We start from the raw sequence: 26,483 nt of genomic DNA, 5'->3' as shown, positions 1-26,483 counted from the left end.
ATTCTAGGTTAAAAATTTAGGGTACAGTGTGTAGAAAAACAGGAAAACTTGTTCTTGTGGTCTTTTCTTTATAGTCTCTCAATCAAATTTCCAGCACTCAATGTTTATGTGTGGCAGTTTCTAAACTGAAGTTTTTAATCCTGTGGGTCATAAAGGACACAAGTTGAAAGTTGAAATAAAAGGTACTACTGAAAAAACTCTCAGAGAGAAAGTTAAAACCTCCCCAAGTGGAATGTAGATGGTGCCAGAAGGCACTGAAACACATCCCAAAATATCTGTTTAAGCACAAAGCTCAGAATAGCCTGTGTATCTTTAGAGGAAATTAGCCATCTCTCTTATCCAGATGCATGTTAATTTGAATTAGAAATCTTTGTTTGGAGAACAAATCTGTTTTCCTTTTTTAACTTAGCATCTAGAAGCTGAAAGAGAAGCCCTTGTGGGCCCTTTTCAGTTCTCTGCTGTTACATGGAGCTCAATCCGTTCATAGGGAGATAAGATCTTGCAAGGACAAGTAGAATAGGGTTGGATTTTTAAAATATTGCTACTGCTTTGTAGGAAGTTGCTGATTTAATCCCTGTCTGTCCTGAGACTAGTTCCTCTTCTCTGCCCTGTTTTGAAGAAACTGAAAAAGGGAAGGGAAAAAAAAAATAAACAAAACCGACAGAATGCAATTGGTTGCTTCTGTGCAATTAAAATATCTCCTGGATTAATTTAAACTACTGTAAAGTCCTGAAACCACAGCTGCTGACTTTGTGCTGGAGCAGATGTGATGTGCTGCCAAACACTTTCTGCCAGCTTCACTAGCACCTAGTAGGGGAGAGAACAACAAGCCGTGAAGCAGCATTTTCATCTGGTCTCTGTCTGTTTGTCCTTCAGAAAAGTTATCTAGACAACACTGCTTCTGTTTAATGTTCAGTCTCCTCTCAGCAGAATCAAAATAAAAAAGAACCAGGTAATGAAACCCTGCCTAAATCTAAGATACTCCTCTGCTAAATTTCTCTTACAATAGTAAGAATCATGAGAATGCAAGCAAGTTGAATGTACTGCATTTAATCCCACTTTGAGTACCAGCCAAGGACATAAACCATTTTTGGTATTTAGTCCAGTCTGAGGATTTCTGGATTGCTGCTGTACTGTGGACTGTAGGCTAACAGAAAGGTCAGATCAGGAAAACACAGTCAGCAATAGCAGCTAGTGAAATTATCTACCTTTATTTTAGTGATTCAAATGCAAATGATGGAACCTGGGTAATGTTGTTACATCTGCTTAACAGTCTGGGATTCACTGGTTCATTTTTAAGATTCTTTTAGAATTGGGGTGAAAATAGCATATTTAACCCTAAGCCAGAACTTGTTGTAAACTTCCTAAAATGAGAAGATTTTCTAAATCCAGAAATGAAAATAGGGAGGTTAAGAAATCCCTCTATTCCCAACCATCCCTTTCCTAAGTGCTTTTAATGCTTTTAGGTTTGGTCATGCAGCTGTGCAACAAAAATATGAGAAGGGCAAGTGATATACACAAACTGCTTATAATGGGCTGAAAAAAACCAGACAAGTTAGAAATGCTGTATGGCTGGAAATATTGTATAAGTGGTAAGAGCAATATGTGAGCTACTGTTCCCCTCAGGAAGGTGCAGGTCTACAGGGGAACCCAGAGGCGACAAACACGCCAAACCTTCACAGAAAGACACACTGTAAAGCCTGGGATCAAATCCCTTGGAAAGAAAGAAAAGAACAGGCAATCTAAGCTAAAAGTGAAATAACCCTTCCAGACCTTCTGTTTTCTGTACTTTAGGGTATGAAAGCACAAAGAAATTTATAGATGGTGGTGACAAACTGATAAATTTACCTTTGTTTTTAATTACCTGAATGTCATTCTTAGGCCCCCATCTATCCTACTTATGCTAAAAAATGTAAATTTTTTATCCTGGTATCAAATATACACCCTGATTGAATGTAAATAGTCTGTGAAAGCTGAGGAACTAAGAAGGTTGGGACTTGACAGCTACTGACAGCTTTATTTAGTTGATACAGTGGAGGTTGTGAAGGATGTGATGTTTGTGGTGTCATCCAGGCAATGAGGACATGTGCAAGTTCAGACAGAAATGAGGGTGAGCCTCATAGTGGCAAGGGCACACACATGATTCCAACAAGCTGGTCTGCCACCAGCACTCACATAAGTGCACAGAGCCCAGTCCTGCTGTCCCTTGTGGCTGCTCAGTTTGGAGGCTCACTGGTGAAAGCACACATGCTCCCACTCTGGGTTCACAGGTTTGCTCACACTCACAGACTCCTCAAACACCAGCACAAGCTCTCAGGTCATGTCTACACCCTGGGCCCTTTACCCCGACAATGAACCACACCTCGAGTCTTTTCAGGGATGTCCTCTCCTACTTGCCTGCTAATCCAGACTGAAGTTTGCTAGCAACCTACACCTGCACACACATAGACACAGGATTGTGTTCACTTGGGAAATATAAACCCTCCTGGTCTTTCCAGAGGCTGACACCTAGACCTTGCACCTTACAACGCAGTCTCTCAGCTTGCTGGCATTTTGACCATTCAGCTTGTACACCTAGGTGAGAGAGGGAGATTGCATAGTGGGAGAAAGGAAAAGTTAAGAACTGAATATGAAAATAGACTGGATTTCAGTGATTAGGCACGGGACTCAGACAAGCATACTGCCCCAAAGCCTACCTGCATTCAGCCATGCCTTTTAATCTCTTCCTCTGATTTTCCTGCTCTTGGCCTCCCTGATCCACACTGGTTCTTCCCTTTACTCCTTCCCATAATAAGTTCTACATGGTCTGAATTCACTTCTACTATCCAATAATAATGACATTGACCACATTTTAAAACACATGGTCCCAAAGTATGTGGCATCTACATTGGCAATGGTGACTGAAGTGCAGTGGAGGTGAGAAATCACTCACAAGGACATAGTGCCTAGGCTGGAGGGTAAGAAACAGAGAAAATACAGGCAGAAAAACATGCCAACAAAAAAGAAGTGAATACCTGACAGGACTATAGATAGTACAGGATTAGCTCTGCAGCAGAGTTCACCACCACAAGCATTGGGATGTATGTGACAGAATCTCCCCCAACACTCTCAAGGGCTGCAGAAAACTGCAGTGCAAACATGAACATTTCCAAGGGCTGACGGTTGGCTTCTGTTTGTAGGTATAACCTCTTCTGCCTTTTGTTGTAAAAAATTGAGCCACATCACTTTGTTTAGTTCTGAGCAGCTTCTTTTTTCTCTTTAACACAAAATGCACAGGCTGGGCACATAGCAAGCCTCAGGCTTGGACAGAGCCTCAGCTGTACCTGAGCACATCAGGTACAAGTGTGGCAGATTGGTAGAGCAGTCGGTTGGGGAGCTAGGCAGGAGGTGAAGTATTTCTTCCCTTGGACGCCACACTTCCAGGGCTTTGTTGTTACTTTTTTTTCTTCAGGGTCCAGCCATACTGCTGTGTGATCAGGACAAAAAACAAGGCAGGTAAATAGTATTCTTGTCCTTGGAAGTTTGCTCTTTGAACCCTGATAGGCTTTGGTACTGTTTAGTCAGTTTAGATAGGGCAGACTCTGCAGTCTCCAGATCTCGAAGGAAATCCTGGAGATAAAAAACCAACCTGCCTTGCAGAGCCTGGAAGAAGAGGACATACTTGACTGCTGAGCTTCTCAATGCATCCCTTTCAAATGAGATGAGACATCAATTACTTTTTGAGACACACACAGCATTCTCCTGCCCTGTCAGCCTCTTTAGTGGTTTCTCTATGGGGGGTTCATTTGATTACATTATCATACAGCACCATAACTCCCTACTGATCTCCAATACTGAGCAGCAGGAGCCAGCATGCTCTGCCTGCAAGGACAGATTCTCTGCTCTCCTGTGTAAGCAGGTATCTTTTCTCAAAAAACATGCACTGCCTGAAAGAGATAGGATGCTTTGGTCTGTTTTGGTCTCGATTTTGAGGCAAAATTCCCTTTTTTTCTGTGATATGGGATGTTTTCTGCTGTGTAGGTAAGAAATGAGGAATTTGTATCTTAATTAAGGTATGCTTCTCCACCACACCTGTGTCACAGAAATAAAAAACATACAATACATATTTCTCTAAAACATACTGAAAAAACCCCCACCAAAACCAACCAAACAAGAAAATTAAAAGATCAATTTATTACCAACTCAATGTAGATTTACTGTCCAGTTTAAACCTTATATTGCTGTCCTGGAGTCTTATCTACACATTTGTGAAATTATTATTTTTTAAGAATAGACAGAAAATACTGGAATCCCTCCAGAAAACTCAGTCTTATCTTGAGTAAAATGCCGAGGAGGAGCATGCAGAGGGGGACTCTGGTGGCTGTTCTGTGTGTTCCCATTCTCTGTGTGCTGGAGGGATGCAGCTCAGAGTCCTTTCACTGTCATGTTATGTTCTAAACTTGCAGTTAAGTATGTGATGAAATACCACAGTTTGAAGAAAGTTGCTTTCAGTTGTTTGCTTTTCTCTGTCTCTTCCCTCTGCTCTTTCCAGACAGCTCTCTTGGCTTCAGGGAGACACGCATTCATGAATGTCCCTCGTCCCTTAGGAAAAGTGCTGCATGAAGACCAAAGGGACCCGGGGAGGGCACAACCCTGCGGGATCCCCACTTTGCTCAAACTGTTTATGGAATTGTAAACCAGGCTGCAGGAGGGAGACGGTCTGGAGGCAGAGGGGAGGGGGAGCTCATTCCTCCTCCCTCTCTGTCTCAAAGCCTTTTGCTTTCCAAGCTCAAATGCAGCTGAAATCTGACGCCTGGACTGCACACACTGTGAGACGTGGGCATGCCCTTGCAGTGCACTGATTTCCTCTGCAGCTCGGAGAGCCAGAGCCGCGCTGAGGCTCAGCAGAGGAGTCACTCCATCAGGCAGTGAGTGCCACATCACTGTGCTGCCTGTGCAAGGGGCTCCAGCATGGTCCTGAGGCTCCTGCTCCTCCTCGGTGGACTGCTTAGGGTCACCAAGCCAGCACCCCACTGTGAAACCGGCCAGGAGACCCTAGGTAAGGCTAACCACCCCAAAAGTTCTCCTTCTTCTCTTCTTCCTTCTCCTGGAGATAAGTAAACTGTTCCAGCTCCAAGGGGAGGGAAACAGGAGCTGTCACTCTCCCCTGGAGATGAGGGGGATCAACTCTTTGGAAATCTGCATACTGCTGGTGGTGACACTGGGGCTGTGCTTGGGAAGCATGGATGGGAAGGTGGGAGGTGTGTGGCTGTGCAACAGAAAAATAAGGCTGTGATGTAAGGGAACAGAAAGATTCCTCATCACTGTCTTTAAGGCTGTCACAGAGGTGTCTTTCTGTCAATCTGTGAAGCTCCAGTTTTAAGGACCCCCCTCACTCTTATGGGGAATGTAGAAGGTTCACCTCATCTCTGGCCTTGCCTTCTAGGAATGTGGTAGTCAGATTGCAAGAAGGTGACCTTTTGACCTTCTGTATGCTTTTCTGCTTAAGAAAAAAAAAATCTTTTCCTTACATTTAGCTTTAGGTCATTTATTTCAAGTCCAAAGTATGAAATTTATTAGGATCTGACAGCTGTAGGGTGTGTTTTAGCTTGCTATAAGCAATATGGAATTTGTTTGAGTTGATAGGCTGGAAAAAGCAGATTTACCCTTTAAAATAAAGGTTAAACAGGAACATGCTGCTAAATTAATTGAAAGTTTTGATTCAGTAACAACTTGGCTAATAAAATATATTAACAGTGCCTTTTAAAAATACTTTTTTTTTTTTTAATCAAGTGTACTTAATTACGTGGGGACAGTGGAGACATGAATTTCAGTGTAGTGACAAGGTCTATTCCAGGAAAACTATTTTCAGAGACTCTAAACTTAAAATGAGTCAGAAAAATATTTATTTTATGGGATTACAGGAAGAGATAAGTTAACCTGAAACTGACCTTAATGCTACCCAAGGAAATTCAACTATATTTCAGTGCTTAAATATAAGCCATAGACTGTCACTGGCTTGAACTGCTACACAGTATAGTCCATGTGCCATGTACTGCATATAATTTGAGAGTGCTGTTCCCATGAACATCAAAGTGAGGTCTACCACAGTCTAAAGGGATTTTATTTTTGGATAAAGCTGCACAAAGAGAAGAGTTGTAGACTATTTACAGCCAATTACAGGAAGAGGCTGCGTGGTTTGCAGCATGACCTTTCTCTGTGAGGTATGATTCTGCTGCAGTTCCAGCTGATCAGAATCTTGCTATGGGATATTAATCCTAGCAACCACAAATATATGGATCATTGAGGGGTGACTCTGAGAGTGTTTTGTGTGTGTTGGCAGCTGTGGTGCCTTTAGGGCAGGGCTTGCAGAAAGGCAGCTGAATATGCTGCTGGAGGGATGGCTAGAGGTAGGGAAAGGGAGCTGTCAATGGCACCACACTGTGTGCCACGTAGGGGACACACTGCACACTGGAGGGCTGCTGGGGCAGACAATAAAGAGGCAGCTTGGACATTGAGAGACCTGACAGGTTTCTCCAGGGTCTTTCTTTTCTAAAGGGGGGATAAGATCATGTCAGGCCATGCAAAAAGAAAGGGGCCTGCAGTGATGCACATGTTCACAAATGGACCTTGCAGGGGTCTCCTCTCAGCGTTCAGGGCATAGGCTGTATCTTCAGCTGTAGCAGTGGGATTTTCTCTCCTGTTTTGGGATCCATGTAGGTCTTGTTGTATCCCAGTGGCCAGACCTGTAGTGCCCTGTAAGAGGAGACCAGCCTGGAGCTGCTCTTGCAGGAAAGAACAGCAGGAGCCAGTACAACTGTCTGACTCCCAGCAAGGCTGGAGCTGCTTTCTGCAGGCTTCCTGGTGGTATTTGTTCTGCAGTGACTCATTTTGCCTTTTTTTTTTTTTTTTTTTTTTTTTTTTTTTTTTTTTTTTTAATAAGAAGCCAAAATGAAGCATGATTTACAATACCAAGATCCTTTGAAAATGCTTTGTGCTTTTCTGTTAAGAAAAATAAGGAAATGATTACTGTCATCCAGCTCCAGAATATGACACAGGCATACACTATGTGGTGAGTTTTTTGGGCAGCAGCTGGGAGCTGTGGCCCTGAGAGAGGGCAGATGCCTTCTCCCTGGCTGTGTCCTGTATCCCTGGGCAGTCAGTAAGCTCTGTCTCTCTCAGATAAGATGCTACAAGGTCCCACTGTCAGACCCTTATGAGTTTAACTAGCCTCTTAGCCTATGGTTTGGGTGAGAAAAGTACAGTTTAGCAGGTTTCCTCTGAGAAATGGCCAAACTTTCTCAGAGGGAGCTAATAAAACAGGTTCCTCTTTATCCACGTTGTGCATCTCTGCTACTGACTGATGTAGTCCAGTGGTAATTAGTTAAATGAAGTGCTTTATAAATATTGACAACAAAACTAAAAACCCACAGAGGCAGACTGAAGTGATATGTCTTCAAATAGGCGACTTTCCTTGCAGCTGGGGACAACTCTGCAATTGTCATGCCACCAGGGTCAGGCTAAGGCTGCATAATAGAATCATTTTGGGTTTGGGTTGGACGGGACCTTAAAGGTCTTCTGGTTCCAGCCCCCCTGCCTTGAACAGACACCTCCCACGAGGTCAGGTTGCTCCAGCCTCCATCCAGCCTGGCCTTGAACACTTCCAGAATGGGGCAAAACAGCGAAAAACCCTTTATCAGTAGTGATGCTAAAAGCAACAAAGCCTTTCCTTTCCTGTCACTTGTATTCAGGGAGCGCTTTTCTGGGGCATTCCGGGCCGGGGGTACGCGGGTGTTGCCGTGGGGGTGCACAGCCCCGGCCCCCACAGGCTGCGCGGGCAGGGCCCGCCCGGGCCGCGCCGCCGGCTGTGGTGCCCCCGTGCGGCTCCTCGGCTCGTCCGCACGGCTCGGGAGGCCCCGGCCGGACCCGCCCGGGCCCAGCGGGCTGCCCGAGCCTCCTGCCGCCCGCCTGAGCCCTGCCCCAGCGCTTGAAGGGCGGTTCGGGCAGGGGAACGGGCTGATAGATGGAACCGTGGAATTGCTGCGGCTGGAAACGACCGCTTCGAGATCGGCCATGAACCCAGCACGCCGGGTTCAGCGCCAGACCAGGTCCCTCGGCAGCACATCTACACATCTTCTAAATCCTTCCAGGGATGCTGACTCAACCAGTTCCCTGGGCAGCCTGTTACAAAGATTGACAACCTTAATGTGAGGAAATCTTTCCTAATATCCAACCTAAACCTCCCCTAGAGTAGCCTGAGGCTGTTTCCTCTCATCCTTTTCCTTGTTACCTGGGAGAAGAGACTGACCCCCACCTCACTACAGCCTCTCCTCAGGCAGTTGTAGAGAAGGAGAAGTCCCTGAAGCCTACTACTCTCCAGACAGGAGTCCAGAGGAGTGGAGCTGTTTAACCTGAAACTGTGGAGGTAGGAGAGCAGCCAGAGTGCTGGTTAGCACACCTGTCACTTGTGGGTCTCCTCTTCCAAGCACCTTGTTGTTTCCATCATTTTGGCTTTCTCCTGAGACAGACCCATCCTGAGGATCTCTGACCTTAGCTGTTGGAGATGAGAGAGTGGGGAGGTACAAGGAAGAGGGCTGAGGAATGAGAAACCACCTGCCTCTTGCCAGGGGACAATTACAGTATATATTCTGGAGCCCAGAAGAGATTTTGTGGTACTGGCTCCTCTCTGAGCTCTGACATTTAGTAACACTGATTGGCAGACTGACAGAAAAAGCGTGTTCACATAGAGATGTTATACCTTTCCCCTCTTTTTTGCAGCTCCAGATTCGACAATGGGCCACAGTTTTGCTAGGTAAAAGACTAAAAAAGGGAAAAGTTATTTTCTCCTATAAACTTCACACTGGCCGTGGTCCAAGGGACCTGAGCAAATTTCTTCACCCGCTATGGATGTTTCTTATGCTGGTTTCCTGGTGAAACCTGTGTACACACAGAGGCAGAGCGTCTCCAGCTGCTGCTGCTCCTGTGCTCCTGTGACTGCACTGAGTGACCTGGCAGTGGGCTGGGGTCTTCTCCCTGCCCCAGTGGGGAGGTCCCTCATCTGTGGCTGTGGCTGGCACTGGCAGGTGCTGACATGGAGCGTGGCCACAGGACTGTGCTGCCACGTGTGGGAAAGCCCAGGCTGCAGGAATCTCACTGGCTGGACCTGGGATGGATATGTCCAAGTTGTGTCAAAACAAAAAAATGCACAACTAGCGTCTACATCATGCTCACTCACAAGATGAGAAATTCCTGCTCTTTGTGAAGCCAGTTGTCATCACTGAATCATGTGAGCTTCATGCTGAATTCCTGCCAGTGGCTCTAGGATTTCTACACAATTATTATTTTAGCAACACTGGCCTTCAGCTCCTTTTAACATGGGAAATGGGATCAGAAACAGACACTTATGAGGGGAAGGTTTATATTGAAAATAAAATACACAGCTATCTCCTTATACTGCTGAAATGATTTATGCATGATTTTAATCTGAAGGCAAAGTTTTCTTCAGAATACTTGTACAGACATCTTTAAAGTGTGGGGGTGTGCATACATAGTCAAAACTTGAACAAAATCCCACCGCTCTTAGTCACAGCTAGGCTTTTAGCAAGACTTAATAACACTAATGGTTGATCCCCAATAACATTTCTAGACACTACCTCTCCTTTCACACAGTCACAGTGTTTGAGGATGCTGGCTGGCTGACAGCTGCCATGGTCTCCTTTGGGCTGCTGATGCCATGTGAGAGCCAGCCCTTCTGAAGCCTGGGCCAAATGCTGGATAAATGTCATGTGTTATTGCCTGATGCAGGGCTGAGCATGGAGGTCCATGCAGAAGTCACCTGTCATGTTGTGAGTGTGGTGTTTGAGGCTGGTGGGCCATCTCCTGGTCTCTTTGCTGGGCTTTTATGACTGCTGAATCTTGTTTGGACATCGTCCCAGTTGGATGCAGCTATCACAGATCAATGGTGTTTAGGACTCAGTGTTACTTTGTCCACTTCAGAAATAAAGCTGAAATTTCAGTCCCTTCATTTATACTCTTGTAACTCCAGTGATATAATTGACACCCAATTTTTAGGGTTATAATAGGATGCATTTATCTGGGAGACAGTGTGAGATTAAGACCCAGGTTTAAGTCAAGGTTGTTAAATTAACTGTCAATCTTTTATAACATAAAAGTACCACATTTGGTTAAAACTCTACTTATAGAAGAATCAGATGTGATTGTAATTATAATTATAATAGTCCTCATACTTCTAAACTAAAGAAAAGACAGAGTTGATCTAAGTGGATGGATACACTGTTTAAAGAGGATGGGATGATATTTTGGCACATGTTTTGGAAAAATTGTGGCAGAAAAGATAAAGCCCTCAATTTTTCAGACATGATCCTCTGTCCCATTGCATTCAACAGAGTTGGGCTTGCTTAAAGGAAAGCTTCTAACTGTGGTAGGTTGTTGACCAAAGCACAAAGTAAAGCTTTAATCCTTAAACCATGGGAGCTGAGCTGTAAAGGGTGCATGGTCACAAAGTAAAGCTTTGGGGGCATCACAGACCCAGATTACCTGATTGATAGGTGTTTTCATCCTTTGCCAGGCAACTTGGCAAAAAAAATTGATCCTTTAGATGATAGTTGTAGAGATTTCCTGACCTATTCCACCTCCTTACCCCAGCTGTTTTTTAATGCCATCATCCCCCAGATTTGAGCTTTTTTCTTCTTTCTTCACTGATCAGACCCTGAGAGGTGATCTCCATATGTGTCCAGGTCATCCTGGTGCACAGGAAATCCTTGTTCAGCAGTAGCCCTGTCACATGTGAAGCCTTCAGCTGATTTGGCAACTGCTGGCCCACTTTGTTGTCATCACCTTTGTTGCATTTTGTTCTCCCAATGGGTAATTTTTCCCTTGCAACTTGGAAAAGATCTCAACTGAGGCCAAAAAAAGAGGCATTTATTAGGTTTTGTTTAGGGAATTATGTTTATATTCAGCATTTTCAACTCCTGAAGGACTCCTTGGAGCAGCACTTACCTGGCAGAGATACAGCTGGGGTGACACCAGAGTCACTAGAGGCACCAAGGCAGTAGTGGCGACAGACAGACAGAAATACTCTTCATCAGTTCTTTTAGGCACCACCTACAACTGCAGACAGTTTAAGTTCCATCTGAACAACTAGAAACAAGGGAGGATTACGGGTGCCCACTAAGGCTGTCTTTGTGCTCTTGCTGTGTGACAGGTCTTGGTGTGCATCTGCACAGATTACGACCTGTGGTCTGCAGGTTGTGACTTTACATCACCCATGGAAAAGCTGCAGCACCTTCTCACTGGCTCCAGAGCAGTCCTGAGAGAGAAACAATCCTGAAAGAGCTGATTGCAGTGTCATTGCTGTGGGCACACCTTCAGTAATTCAATAAAAATGGATGTTTAACTGAATGCCAGGCAGCAGGTGGGTTAGAAAGAAGGGTGATAAGTAATGAACACTTGCTTGGATCTTCCTGCTGTGATCTTGCTCTGCGAAATAAAGGCAGAGGAGGCATTAATCTCTTTCAGGTGCTTTCAGGCTTCCTCAAGTGAGGGAGCAGGGTTAAGGGAGGGCTGCACAGAGCTCTTGGGCACTGCTACTGCCTGCTTCAAATACATCCCTCCCCCAGGCAGTTACTGCAATTGCTGGAGGGTTAATAACATCTATTCAGTCCTCTTCTCACAAAGCATTTGATGTATCCAGAAAATGGAGTTGACCACGTGGCTGCTTTTTGCAAGCACTCCTCTCTCCAGTTTTCCTGGAATTTCTTCTCTGTGGCTGGGAATCTTCTCCACTTCTGCCTCTGCATGTGTGCCTTGGGTGTGTGGCTGCCTTCTCTTCTAGCCTTTCTGCTCAACCATTCTCCCCCTGGCTGAGCTACTCGGCTCTCTCATTACTCTGCCACTAGTCCCCTTTACATCTCCACTCCTCCTACACCCTCCTCCTGATGATTCTGATCCATTTAAGTGTTATATAATGGATCCTATCCTGCCCTCGTCCTTTTGCTGTAGCTAGGAGCTGCTCTGGAAGGTTATGCTTTGCCACTTGAAGGTGCTTTTCCAGTGTTTGTGTCTTGCTACTGATACTAAGTTTTGTCTCTTTAGTGACAAAGGCAGAAAATCACTGAAAGACTGACTTGATGAACCATGAGAAACAGTCAGGAGAGTAATAGTAATATGATAAGGAACTGAAATGCTTTGTTTGGAAAAGTTGAAGCTTTCACTATAAACAAACTAAAATGAATACATATGTTCTTCTACTTTAAAAAAGTTTTGTAAGAAGCCCAGAAAGCTGGGAGGGAGTATGCTGGTCTTTACAATATAAATTACCTCATTTATTTTGATCTGTACTGACCAGCACATCCCCTACCAATCTGCCTCCCTGAATGACTTAGATATTTCTGATTTAAAACTTGCCCAGGGGCTTATTCCAGATCATCAATCTCACGAGTGTCCTGTTGGCTTTGCTCTTGAAAAGGCAACTGGCCAGCCCATGGTACTAGAAGTAGCTCTTGAGCTCTGTTGTCTGGGTTAGGGTTAATCACAGCAGCTTGCTTCCTTTGGTGCTGAATCATCAAGGGGAAAAAATGTAAGCTTGGCAGTAAAATATGTATGTGCTGCATTGTAGATTTTCAAGCTTGCCTTTGCAAATTAAAACCAGAAGCGTATTTTATAGAGAGAGCTCAGAAAGCTTGAAATGGCTTTTCTCCTCTTCAATAAGTTATTTTATCCATAATCTTAAATAGAAGCTGTGCTACTGAAAGGACTTTTGTAGCTCTGATGGAATAGTTAGAGTACAAAAATAAATATTAAAAATTGAAAAGGCTGTTCTGGGTCAGGAAGAAAAAGGTGCCTCTGTAGCAACCTGTCAGTGGATGGGACTTTGAGAGGAGGTGACACTGTATTCCTTTGAGCCCAGGGAAGCCTTACAAAAAATTGAAAAATTTTAGATTCTTTCAAGCACAGAAGAAGCAGCGATTGAAGCCTGCCAAGCAAATTGGGAGACCTGAGAAACTCTTTATATATCAGCCCCTGTCATTTCTCTTATGAAGATGAGGAAGGGAGGGGCTGAACTCTTCTGACATTGCCAGAGCTTAGAGAAAATGAGCTGTCATGGGCAGGGATGGGGATTTTCTGGTGATTTCTATGTGTAGAGACCCAGGCCAGTGGGTGCAAGGTTGCAGGAACAGATCATACAGCTGCAGCCTGGGAGCTGGCCTTGGAGAGCTTCCTGCTGCTGGCTCTCCAGGCAGGCAGGCTCTGGCCCAGCTACGTGTATCCACACTTATTTATGTAAGCACACATCCTGCGGAATTATCCTTGGCCCCTGTAGAGCTGCACCCTCCAAAACATATGTAAGCATTGGTGTTAGGAAACGTTGGGAAAGTCAAAACACCACATCAGCACACATACATTTAAGGCTGGCTATAAAGCAAGGTTTGGTATAAACCAGACCTGTTCTCTCTTGATTTTATGTACACAGGTCCTGATGACCTGGAATCTCAAGCTGTTTCAGTCCTGGGTGTTTACAAGACAGAGCTGTGGCTGATACATGGGTCATACAGCAGCTTGCATGCTGGGGAGAGGTGGCCAGAAGAAATTGCATGGATATCTCTAGTAAGGAGAGACAGAGAGAAAATGCCATGGTATGCTGCAAAAGTGCAAAGCTTAAATCTAATTTTATCTTAGCTCTAGATTTAGGTTTAGATCCAGGTTTAGGACCCAGCAGCAAGGAACTGCTTTTGTTAATCAGTGAGTGAGTCTTGGTAGCTTTGAGTTTGTAAGGGGCATCCTGGATCACAGGTAGTGGAAAAGCTTTAGCCACTAAGCAGGGGTGTTGCAGAATTACGTCTGCTTATTACATACTGAGATGAATAATTTCAGTTGCAAATGGAAAAGATTTATATGGATTTGGTACCTCATCTAAAAAATAGATTTATCCTCTTCGGTCAGCATCTTTGTTAATGAGCACTGGCCATGTTGCTTAATAGATTTCCTCTCCCTATGTAGATATGGTAAAAATATCAAAGTGTGGATGACATGTAGCACAGTCTGAAACCAGAGCTGTCTTTCCCTCTCGTGTGCTAACATCTCCTTCTGCTCACAAAAGGAGCCAGTCCTCAGGTGAACTCCAGGACAGCGTATCGGTGGAACTTCACATCTCTTCCATCAGCTGTCCATTGCTTTTTGATGCCTCTCCTTCTGGCCAGCTGGGCAGAAAGAGGCATCTGCTAAAGGCAGCAAGTCTGCTGCTGCTCAGGGAGCTGGAGCAGGGAGAGGCAGCACCATGTCCAGACCCTGCCTGCTGCATTTTCCCTTTGGTTTCCTCTGCTTGCTCCAGTGTGTTGCCAGAACACCTTTTTGCTCCAGCTGAATAAGCAGAATTCTGAGATGCCATTGAGAACAGGCCTGTGCCACATCTCAAACTGACTGATGGCTAATATCACTCCTGCACAGCAAAAGTGTTTGGGGAGACTGTGTGTGCCTCAGTTTCATTATTTGATCATTGCATGTCAGAGAAAGAAACTAAAAGGATATTCGTAGCTTGGTCCTGGAGCCAGCAGAGGGGGAAATGCCTCTTACCTTTGAGGAAATATGAGCAGTTGTAGAAAGACCATTCACACTCCCCAAATACTTCACAAAGAGCTGTTCCCAGCACATACAACCCTCTAGTCTAAAATAATAGCTACAATACATTAGTTTTCTGCTCAGAAGAGGGAAAAAAAGGTGTCTAATATTTCTCATCCACTCCTCATGGTAACAAAGGGGATTCATTGCTAATGACCCTGGTGATAAACAGAGGTAGTGTCACTCTCCTTGTTGGGACGTGGCTAAACTCAAGCCAGTCCTCTCCATACTACATTTTCCCTTCTGTAAGGAACATTTGGCTGACTCCAGACTTATGTCCAAGGTCTCTCAAATGTGAGTGTGATGATGTTAGTATATAAGACTATCCAGATTCAAGGGGCAGTAACATCCAATTTTATCAGCAGGATTAATTGCTGGAGCTCTTACTAACAAGAGATCATTTCTTTCTCTCTCCCAGCTGGCATTGTACAAAATGCTATTCCTTGATTATCCCCAGATGTAGCACTGCATGCAGTATCTGGCTGAGATGAAGCTTTTTTAGAAATGCCTTGACCTTAATAACTCACTCACAGAGGGGATTGTGCCTAGCTAGGGGAAACAATGAAATCCTATAATGGATACATCAGTGTTGATGAACCAGGTATTATTTAATGCAATTATCATGATGTACTGAGCCAGGAAAAGAATTTGTATGGATATAATTTTTTCTAGCTTGCTGCTTAACAGAACTTGTTGGTGCTGGGGATGGGCTACTTCTGCTAGCTCTGATGCCTCATTTATTTTATGAGGTAATGTGCCTCAATTACAATCCATAATATAGAACGAGACTGATTTCCAATTAAATGTCTCCCTCCAAGATAAAATCCCAGGGTTAATTTGGTTCTCATTACAATGACTTTATTTTGGCTAAAGAATGGTCAACTCATTAGCAACACATATGCAGATCATTACATTTAAACAAATATGCCAGGAGTAGAAGTTTAAACTCTTTAGCAGGAAAAAAGGATAACATAATGAATTTGGTCTTGTGAGGATAAATGCTCAATTTACTGAGCAAGAAGCTGGGATGACTGTCCCCCCAGTGAGATCAAGAAAAAATAGCAATAGAAGAGATCCCCAGTACATTACGAGAAAGGTGAACCTGGTGGTGTTCAGGCTTGCACAGAGTGATTTAGCTCCTGTAAGGCACTGGTGAAACCAACTCCAATACCTTGGCAGAAATATGCTTCTTTAGTTCCCAGTATTGAAGAAGGACAGTATGGAATTATTGGCTACAGGAGCAAAAGAAGCAATTCCTGGGTCATCAAACCATGCTCCTTCAAAATCAAGAGAGCATCATTTATTTGACCTAGTAAACAGAAAGCAGAGATCTGTTGGCTCTTTGCAAACACAGTGTGAAGGAATGCACCAGGGAATGCAGAGAGCTACTTAAGCTAAAGGACAATGCTGGCACAACAACAATGGATATAAACTGGCCACAAATACTTTTAAACAGGAAATTAAAAGGCAATTTCTAGCCATTAGAAGAGTGATCTTTTGGAAAAGTTTTCCTGTGAGAGTAGTTGGGTAGGGAAATAATTAGCTTTAAGATATTATTAAAAGTGTGATAAAACCCAACTGCTACAGAAAAAATGAAGTAGAATGAGGAAGGAATAAAGTCCCCTCATATCTACCAAAGGCTGAATTGCTTTACAGGAAAGGTATCCATGCATTATATGGGACAAAAAGATCTTTTAGAGAAGATTGATAAAACATCTTGATAAGTACAAAAGGACTAATATGGATTTGCAGACTAACCAGATTAACAAACACCTAGGTTTTGATTAGTGACATTTCCTAGGCACCTAACTGTGTGTGGATGAGGGGCAATGGGGTTTCTCAACTGAGCCTGTTCTCTGATTCTGTGATATGTGCCTGCTGGGAATATGTGCTTGTTCCTGGTATGACTGGTGTGGCTCAGTCTGAACTGCAGCAGATACCAGATCAGACAATTCCTAACACAAAGGAGGAACCACGTATACCCACCTTGTAATGATTTTTCTTTTCCTCTTTATTACAGGCCAATGCCAAACTGTACAGAAAGGTATGAAGTGTCTTTCCTTGCTCTTCTTGGAGAACCTCAAAACCATAAGTATTCCTTCATGATTTCCTGACAAGTATACTCATTTTGGTGCTACAGTGGGGTTTCTCACAAGAGAAATGCGCTCTTTCGTGCAGTGCAGTATTTTGCTGCTGTGACAACAGTGTTTGTTACCAGCCAGAATCATTACCGAGAGAAGGACACTCAAATGTAGACCCATTACTTTAACAGCCAGTAATTTTATGAAGAGATGTCTTTCTATTACTCTTTTCCACTTCTAAGTGGGTCGAGGGTGTTACCAACACTTATCTTTCCTAAGACTTCCTAACCTGATCTATTAAAATGTATTGGGTTTATGAGAATATACATGTAATCATATTCTGCGTCTGCTCACCTGTGAGTTAACCAGAATGACTTTCATCTCTGGGCAATTTCAATCAAACTTCATGGAGGGTCTGTAGTTTCAGAGATACTAAACTCTACAAGTTTTGCAGGGTCAAGCAGAGAAAAGAGGTAACTTAGCGGTACATTCCTCACTAAAGAAGAAAATCTATAGGATCTCACACCTACTCAGGGAATCCATATAACAATTCAAGGACAGGGGAGAGAGTGATATCACAAATACACTTTTATTCAGGAATCTGAGTTTTTCTCGCCAGCAAATTCCCACCTTTCTCTTAGTAATTTTCTGGTCAAATTTCTAAGCTCAAATTGCATCTCCAGAAACAAGCATGTTTCTCATCATCTTTCTATAAGTAGTTTTAAACATGCAATTCAGTTTGCAAACTATTCCCAGCCTACCTGACAGCTAAAGAAATAAGTTCATGAGACATGGTATTTGTTATGTTCTCTTTGTCTATTCAGAATATCAGTGAAGAAAGTTGTTTTTCCTTTTTTCACCTCCTTTTCATAGCAAAATGTGTAGATATTGCCCTGAGTTCTTGTACTGATGTTGCCTACACTCAAATGGTGTATCCCAACTTTCTGGATCAGAAGTCTCGAGAAGTGATTGAGTACAGCTCTGAGTACCTGCTCATCAGCGTGCTGCACAACTTGCTCCAGGGGGAATGCAACCCCGACCTGAGGCTCCTGGGCTGCTCAGTGCTGGCCCCGCAGTGTGAGAAGGACAAAGTCATAAAGCCCTGCAGGCACGTCTGTGAAAACCTCAAAAAGAATTGCCTCCCTGCCTTTGATGCAATAGACATGGCCTGGCCCTACTTTTTAGACTGTGATCGCTTCTTCGCTGGGGAGGAAGAGGGGTGCTTCGACCCGCTGGCAAAGCTGAGAGGTGAGGAAGGGAGGGAGGGAGGGAGGGAGGGAGGAAGGAAGGAAGGAAGGAAGGAAGCTCTGCTGGCACGCCTTGTCTGCATGGGGAGGATCTCATCTCACTCAGCTTGACTTATCCATGGCACAAAACCTCTTCACTTGTCATCTCAGCCTGTTGTCTCTGTAGAGACCTGTAATGTGTCATTAATTTTGTTCAACCTATTTCAAAGACTTAATTAAACTGTGCTCAAGAAGTATCCATTTCTTCCCCTCATTTATAAAGAGCATCAAGACAGGCAGCTCAGAGCAAGATATTTGGATGCATTTAGATAATCCCTGTCCTGTGTGATAGCTGTCTATATATTTGAAATATTTTATTAAAAACTGAAACTTTAGTGCACTTATAAGTCTGTGACTGCCTGTCAAGCTTAACAGCTCATTAAAATATTCTCATTAATGATTGTCACAGATTTTTGTTTGGATGAAGATACAGATAGCTGAAGACAGATGAATGTCATTAAAAAAAAAAAAGATTCACCAAATTTAAAGGGAAAAATCTGCACAATTTGTTACTGAAGTGAGCTAGCATGCCAAAGGCCAAATATAACTGGAGATTACACAAATATTTGTTAGTGTGCATATGTATTAGTAGGATTTTTAAAAAAACATGTCACAATAAAGTGTAGGATGTACTACATACATTTAATGTTTTGATTGCAGCTTTATTTTCTATAATTCTTCTGCTTATAAAGATGATTTGAAAAAAAGTGCAGGTTTTCATACAATCCTCTGAGCACTATGGTTTTAAACACTGTTATGATTTTTCATTGCAGGAGAAGTAGATGCTGAGGAAGATTTGCCTTCAGACTTGCCAGCAACTTTTATTCAGTTCAAACACCATTCATATTCCCAAATGGTGAGCACACTGAAGAAGACTGCCTCGAAGTGCTCCCACATTGCCACCACTTACAGCATAGGCCGCAGTTTTGAAGGGAAGGATCTTTTTGTGATTGAGTTTTCAACCAAGCCCGGACACCACGAGCTGCGTGAGTTTTATCAGTGCTAATCAGGCTCCTTCAGGGGAGACCAGATTATCCAAGTGAAACCAGGCCCTTTTACTGGGACATCTCTCAAACTGTAAAAGCATTGACTCCAAAACATTTATCCTCCCTTGTGTTCCTGAGTTGCAGTGATAGTTGACGATTCCTTGTAGCAATTACAACCCAGCAGCAATTTCTTACTGTTATGAGCTCTGTGCATGACCATCTTGGTAATGCTGTTCCTTGTATCACTGTGTATGTGGTTGCAGTAATATCACTGTTATTTATTTGTGCCCAATGCACAAATTTAGGATACATTTCTGTTACTGACTTGTCCTCCCTATCATCCACCACTTCCTCACTGTCCTACACATCCTGAAATACGCAAATCTTCTGAAAAGGCCTCAGATAGAGGAGGACATCGACACTAAAAAAGGATGATTCAGCACAGAAAACAATCCTCCTGAACAAAGATTCATGTCCGTACTATACCTGTCAATTGGTGATAACAGGAATTTCTGTTATCATAGCCCCTGAACAGATGTTATTATACTATATATAGGTGCTAATATATACATTAGGATATGAGTCCTCACAAATTTTCTGCAGGATGGAACACTACAAATCTCTATTTTGTAGTTTCATCACTAAGACAGCAAGAGCCAAATTTTTAAGTGTTTTAAATTCTTCACAAAGCAGATAACTTTCTAGGGCAGTATTAGGTATTGTTTTCCAGTTACCAGCTCCCAGGTCAAAAATTATATTTGTCTAGATATGGTGGATTGCTATGGCCATTGCCGAGAGCCTCAGATTGCTTCTCATCAGAAGAGCTCCAGCACCAGCACAGCCTCAGCAGTGTGGCAGAACTGAACTACATCTGACCTAGTACTTTATTGAGATTATGGTCTCAGGTCAGGCTGCTGTGTCCTCTGTGTGCTGTGCTGCGAGACGAGAGGTGACTCTGAGAGGACAGCAAAGACTGGTGGTCACTTTGTTTACTCTCAGCTGTGCTGCCCTGCGTGATCTAGATCTATTTTGAGGTGCCTTTAAACTTAATCAGGTCCCAATAGATGTCATTAACAGAGCAAAGATCTATGTTACATTTTCCTGGCCTATCACCCTCTCTCTCTTTTTCAAAGATAATAAGTTGCAGGTGTCTTTTTAAGCTTGTACTCCATTTGCCAGGAAAACACAAAGCCTATGAATCAGGCTTTTAAATGAAAACTGTGATATGGCATGATAAAAGATGGTAGTTTAACACATTTCCTAGCATTTTTCTCTAAATCTATTTCTTCATGCTGCTCAGGACACCATAAAAGGAGGTAGAAATAGCTCCAGAGCTGGAGATTTTGCCAGCCTGAACAAGGGACATAATAGCTCTGTGCCAGGCTCCCTCCAGTGTCTAGTGCTCAAGGCTGGCCAGGATCAAAGGCAGAGATGAAGGGATAGACAGGAAAGGGTGTCTCCAAAGTGCATCTCTTTTCTACTTCCCATTAGTCTCTAGGATGGAAATTGAGAGAATAACTACAGGGAATTGCAAAGTTATGTGTTTCTAATAGGCTTATTCCAGGGCTATTTAGCCTGAAAGCCCCTTTTTATGCATAACCCAACTTCTTTTCTAAATAAATGGGTAATATATTACATATCTGCCAGCGGTTTCTAGAATCTGTGACAAAATAAGGCATTGAAGCCCCCCAGGTTAGGTCAGAATGCCAGGGTTGTGTTTTGTTCCTCCCCAGCCATGGCTTGATGTTTTTGTTTTCAGCATACTTTGCTCACAATTAATGATGACTCTAGCAAAAGCTCAGAGCAATGATCACCTCATGGTTTGGAATCCTAATAGTTTGGACTTAACTTTATTTCACACTATTTAAACTGTTGCTGAACTGATGTTTAATGGAGAGAAGTTCACCTGGAACTGCTGTGCTATTTGCAGGAACGTGTGCATGAATTTAGCGTAAATAAAACTTTGACTCATCAGTAAGCAACTTGGATTAGTCTGATTTTGGAAACCACTCAGGTACAATCAAATTAAAGCATCTGATTATTTTACATTCCACAGTGAAGCCAGAATTTAAGTACATTGGCAACATGCACGGAAATGAAGTTGTGGGGAAGGAACTGCTGATATACCTCGCACAGTATCTGTGCTCAGAATATCTTCTTGGGAACCCTCGCATCCAGACCTTGATCAACAACACCAGAATCCATCTCCTGCCCTCACTCAATCCTGATGGGTATGAACTGGCTGCAGAAGAGGTAAAAGTTTTATCATAAGGAGATGTTAAGGCCTTCCTGTTTCTATAATTCTTCATGGGAGGAGAGTGTCATGTAAAGGGGGGAACACTCTAGTAATTGACTGCCCGAATCCCAGATAGGTTTGGTGGTGCATTGCTTTCCAAATATGATGTGAACAGAACTAAGAGGAAATCAGAGCCATATTTGTCAGTTTTGCTGCCTGCATGTGATGATGTGGGAATGACTGTTACTTTTTCACACACTTAGCACTCTCTGCTATCAGTTCTAGAACAAAATGCCTGACTCACTATAATGACTTACATTGTTTTATAAGGAAATGCAGTTTAATAAGATGCTGATGTTCCCCCTCTTTTAAATCTGTAGGCATAATGAAATGGGAATATTGTCCATACTGTCAAAGTTTCATAATGGATGACACTTTTCAGAGATCAGCTCATGTCTGATGGAGACCTGTGAAAACTGAGATTCTATTATTTGTTATCTGACATTCTTATTTCCCCCTCTTTGTTTTCTCTACCATCACTAGCATGAAACTAGACCTTTTTTTCTGTGTTTTTGCTCATGTGGTGAACTCTGTCCATTGATTGTATGAGTCTGGAGTTATTGCACTCTGTCTCATCCTGTCTTGGGACATCAGCTGTATTTTCTTTTTCTCCTCTAACCCACTCTGCATGCTGCTCTGAGCAAGAGGCTCCTGTGTTCCTCTCATGAGTCACATCACTGGTGAGTGAAACACTTCCTGAATGCTAGTTAGTGCATTAATATTCATGGGGACAAAATGTGATTAATTACTAAGCGTGGGTTTTTTAACAGTACAGACGTTTTCAGTTTACTTCTTTTAAAACTTCCCTTTAATTAATCAGTTTCCACAAAGTGCTATTTTGAGACAAGGAGTTACTCTGAAATTGGCTTCTGTGTGACAAAATAGGGGGCTGGTTACAATGGATGGGTCATCGGACGACAGACAGCTCAGAACTTGGACCTGAACAGAAATTTCCCTGATTTGACATCTGAGGCTTACAGAAGAGCTGGGATTCGTGGAGCCCGTCTGGACCACATCCCCATTCCACAGTCCTACTGGTGGGGTAAGGTATGAATTACACATTTTATAAATCATTTATACTACAGAACAGCTCAGGAGCTAAGACTGAGATTGCTTGTTCTGAAGTTATTTTCTTGTAATCAGATTTTATATGTAGGACTGAAGTTGGCATGAAAATCATGGTGTAATTCTGGCCAAAGAGGCAGGTGTCACAAATAATTTGGAAAATTTGTGGACAATTTGAACTTTGCTGGTTTAGATTAAGAATAATGACTATTATGAGGGGGTCACAAGTGTGTAATGATTCATCATTAGTGCTTTAAACTGTGGTGCCTGTTAAAGCCTGTATGGATTTGGTTGTCATTGCACCAAGCCCTGCACAGGTCTGGTGCAATAGGAGTTTCTGCCATGGAAAATGTACAAAGGCTGTATGTAAAGCTGTGTGATGTCATCTTCCATTAAGAGAGGATGTTTATAAACATCTGTAACCATATAGAGCAGTGAAAACAGCCAGTCAAGCTGCAGAGGTGGGAGCAGGATGGAGGCAGCACTACAGGGCTTCACAGTCATCATCACTAAGCTCTGTGTGATGTTGTGTCAGGAATGCAAAGCTCAGCCCTACCTGTGTTGCTGGCAGACCAGCAGCCCCCAGCACAACTCTAAGTGGACCTTAGCTGCCCTTGAAAGAAGAATGACAAGAAGCTAAATCAGTAGTTCAGATATTGGGAGATCTGCTTTTCTTCTACTTTTAAACTAATTATATTCTGATTCAATATTTATTGCTGGCACAAAGCCTCAGACAGGTGGGGAACAGGATTATTTCACCTGGTGTTAGCAGAAGATTTGAGAGATCATGCTTCAGGTTCTACTCTGCTGCGGGTGGTCTTATGTAAAGCCAGGTCTAAATCCCAAAGGCATCCCTGATGCTACCCCAGTGTTCTGGTACCCCATTTCACAGTAGTATCTAGATTTAAAATCTAGATAAAAGCACCTCACTTCCTCAGGATAATGTGAATATGAAGACCCAAGGCTGTAAGAGACTCAGTAATGCACAGTGTATTATACCACTAATTTCTGCCATAATTAAACTCAAGCAGTTTATTCTATTTTTGCATGTAATCATAGATCCCAGCTTGGCACTGAATTTCTGCATGGTTATAAGGTCACAAGCTTAGATGTTTTCAACTTTTGACTAAATAATAACAGATAACAGCGAGCTGGTAAATGCAACTGGAGTTCAGAGCCTCAGATGGTAAAGAAGGGTTGAGAACTGTGGAGCAGATTCTGAGGCCAAATAAAAATAGGTGGGAGGGAAAAAAGGGGATTTAGGAGAAAAGTCAGAGAGATTTTGATTCACTCCTGTGGTGAGTTTCCCTAGCTGGATGCCAGGTGCCCACCAAAGCCACTCTATCACTCCCCTCCTCAGCTGGACAGGGGACAGAAAATATAACTAAAAGCTGATGGGCCAAGGTAAAGACAGGGACAGATTGGTCACTAATTAACATCAGAAGTAAAACAGACTCAACTTGAGGAAAATTATTTATATCTACTTTATTTATTATTAATTGGATCAGAATAGAGTAATGAGAAATCTTAAAAACACTTTCCCCTCACCTCTGCCTTCTTTCCAGGCTTAATTTTGCACCTGAATTCTATACCCGCTTCCCCACTGTGGTGCAGAGGGACTGGGAATGGGAGCTGTGGTCAGTTTATCCCACATTATCTATGGCACTCATTCCACCTGAGGGGAAGGGCTCCTCACCCCTTCCCCTGCTCCAGCGTGGGAAGGAAAGGATGGAGATCTTCCTTCAGCCATGTGATCACTCTCTTTCTGTGTCCAGAGGTGCAGGGTTGAGGACCCAGGCAACACTGAGGAAGGACAAACATGTCTGTGACCCCAATTTTTTTGTAAGTGCCCAGTGCAAACTGTGAGCTTGTCCCTGTAACTCTGGATTTCTTGGCTCTAGCCTCCTCCCTCTCCATGTCATGCTTCTGCCCTGATTCTTCTGCTGACCTGTGAGAGAGGTGGTAGTGGCAGGCAGCCACTTACAGAAGCCATCTTTACAACCATGTATTTAGCTTTCTTAAATACTGTGTAACATCACAGCAGCTTATAGAGGGATGGGTGGAGACAGCCCAACATTGCTCTCACAGCTACCACCACGGCCCTGCCCCAGCTGCAGCATCACCCTGGGTTATCTGTCACAGACAAGGGACCAGGGAGCCTTGGCACACAACCACCCCACCCCACCTGAGCTCTGCCTCAGTGAGTGTGGACCTGGGTTTACAAATGCATCACTTCTCCTGCAAAGCTTTTCTCGTTTTTAAAGAAGAAATAAGGTGGCCATCCAAGGTACCCCTTAGAGCGCCAAAACTCAGGGACCTTCTGGGTGCTCTCCTGGCCCCAAAGCTGGTCCTCACATAAACAACACTCAAAACATGTCCAAATCCATATGCTTTACAGAACATATGAGGGAACCAGGCCTGTGGCCTTAGTGCCACCACAAAATCCCCTTGCTGGCGGTAGTTTCCTATGGTTCACAAACCTGGCAGTAAGTGGTCTTCCAGCCTTGTATCTCCTCTGCTGATGGTACCACTACCAATTAGCTGTCCCTTAATGACCTTCAGTTTTGTCAGGCAGATGAGCCCATGGCTCTTAGAGTGGTGCTTTGTGCATGCAGGAGCATTAGATTGAATGTTTCAACACCAGCCTCTCCCCTTTCATTTACTTAAGAGTGTTTGTTACCTGCCTTATTAAAGTAATTACCTGAGTGCTGCAGGGCATTGTATCAAGATCAGGAAGCAGAATGTGAGCTCTCAGCCAGAGCTTCTGCTCCCCGAAAGCCTGGCTTCATTCAGAGTGTTTTGTTCCCCTCTTTTATGAATTATTGTAGTAAGTGGTCTAAGGGCTCAGACAGGCAGACCTCAGGCTACATCTCAAATATAGTTCAATTGTCTCGGTTCAAACAGAATTCGGAAGTTTATGCCAGTGGAGGCTGGCATACTCTTTAAGAAAATTAGTCTGGCTGCTTTTTAAAGGAAGAAAAAAAAATCTTTGAAAGCCATGGAGACAGTGACTAATTGCAGTATAATTGAAGAAATGAGATTCAGGTTTAAAAAGGGTAGTGGCCCTTCTCTGTACTCATGCAGAAATAATTTCCCTGTTTTCTAGTTGTGTTCTGAATTGTTCTTGTGAGATGGATACTTTAAGATTTATCTCATCTAACTTAAAAGCAAAATCCTTGGTGGAAAAAAAAAATTAACTCCACAAAAGGCACATTAAAGGAAAAGTCAAAGGCTAGAGTGGCACAGATAACACCTGCTATCATCCGGTGGAGCTGAATCAGAATATGCTCATTTCATGTCACTGAAATGTTATCAGGATAAAAATAGCAACATTGAAACTCCTGGTTTTTCACAACATTCACTTCAATCCCACAGGCTCTGTGAGACAGCACTGTCTTGGGGCTTATGCAGGTATCTGCTTAGCCAGTTGGCTGATCAGGATGAAGGACTGAAATCAGGAGCTCTCTAATAAAACTGTATTTTACTCTTGTCCACTGAATTGCAGAAGCAACTTAAAAATCCTATCAAGGCCCAAGGCTGCTGTTTGAAAGCAGGGCTGATGCTGTGTCAGGCATGGCCTCTCTGGCTGGGCAGCAGGAGCTGGGGCAGCTGCAGCAGGGCAGGGAGCTGATGGGATTTTGGGGCAGCAACCTCCTCAGTCTTCAAATCTCAGAACACTGAACAGAGGTTCTGTGTTCACCTCCAGAGAACCTCCTGGTGCTGTGGACTTGGAAGGTGTGAGCTTGTTCCAGGTGCTCGACCACCCCAGTTTTGTCAGAAACTCCCAAACTGCCCAATCCATGGGGCAGGCAGTGACACAGCCCCTTATAAGCCCTCTGGGGTCTTCTCTTCAGAAGAGATGGGCCCAAAGGATGAACTTCCAGGGTGCAGGTGGAAATGGCTCGTTCAGTCCAAAGCACTACTGGGATAAAGATCATGATCAGATTGTCCCAGGACACCGTGCAAAGGCCGGAAAAATAAATCCTTTGGTGCAGATAGCATTCTTTGGACAGTGCCATATTTCTTCTCAGGAAGCCTGGGGGTTGCTTTCTTCTCCCACTTCTGCATTGTGTGAGTGGGTGTGAGACAGCTAAAAGTCCTTTATTTTTGGAATGCCCTTTATCTGCCTTTTAAATTTTTTTTTAATGTCATG

General features: G+C 43.4%; 1 protein-coding gene across 1 annotated transcript in view; it reads left to right on the top strand.

Moving 5' to 3' along the window:
- The first annotated feature begins 4,869 nt into the window (after positions 1-4,869).
- Positions 4,870-26,483, top strand: part of CPZ (carboxypeptidase Z) — a 34,026-nt gene continuing 12,412 nt past the window's right edge. Inside the window, exons 1-6 of the mRNA XM_041487851.1 lie at positions 4,870-5,038; positions 16,637-16,660; positions 17,571-17,945; positions 18,757-18,969; positions 21,026-21,222; positions 22,151-22,312. Coding sequence (XP_041343785.1) covers positions 4,951-5,038; positions 16,637-16,660; positions 17,571-17,945; positions 18,757-18,969; positions 21,026-21,222; positions 22,151-22,312 — 1,059 coding nt within the window. The 5' untranslated portion in view covers positions 4,870-4,950. The remainder of the gene's footprint in view (positions 5,039-16,636; positions 16,661-17,570; positions 17,946-18,756; positions 18,970-21,025; positions 21,223-22,150; positions 22,313-26,483) is intronic.

This window comes from Pyrgilauda ruficollis, unplaced genomic scaffold, assembly GCF_017590135.1.
Source record: "Pyrgilauda ruficollis isolate IOZ18807 unplaced genomic scaffold, ASM1759013v1 scaffold1, whole genome shotgun sequence".
In the NCBI taxonomy this organism is placed as follows: Eukaryota; Metazoa; Chordata; class Aves; order Passeriformes; family Passeridae; genus Pyrgilauda; species Pyrgilauda ruficollis.
This window is presented reverse-complemented; position numbering and strand designations above follow the sequence as displayed.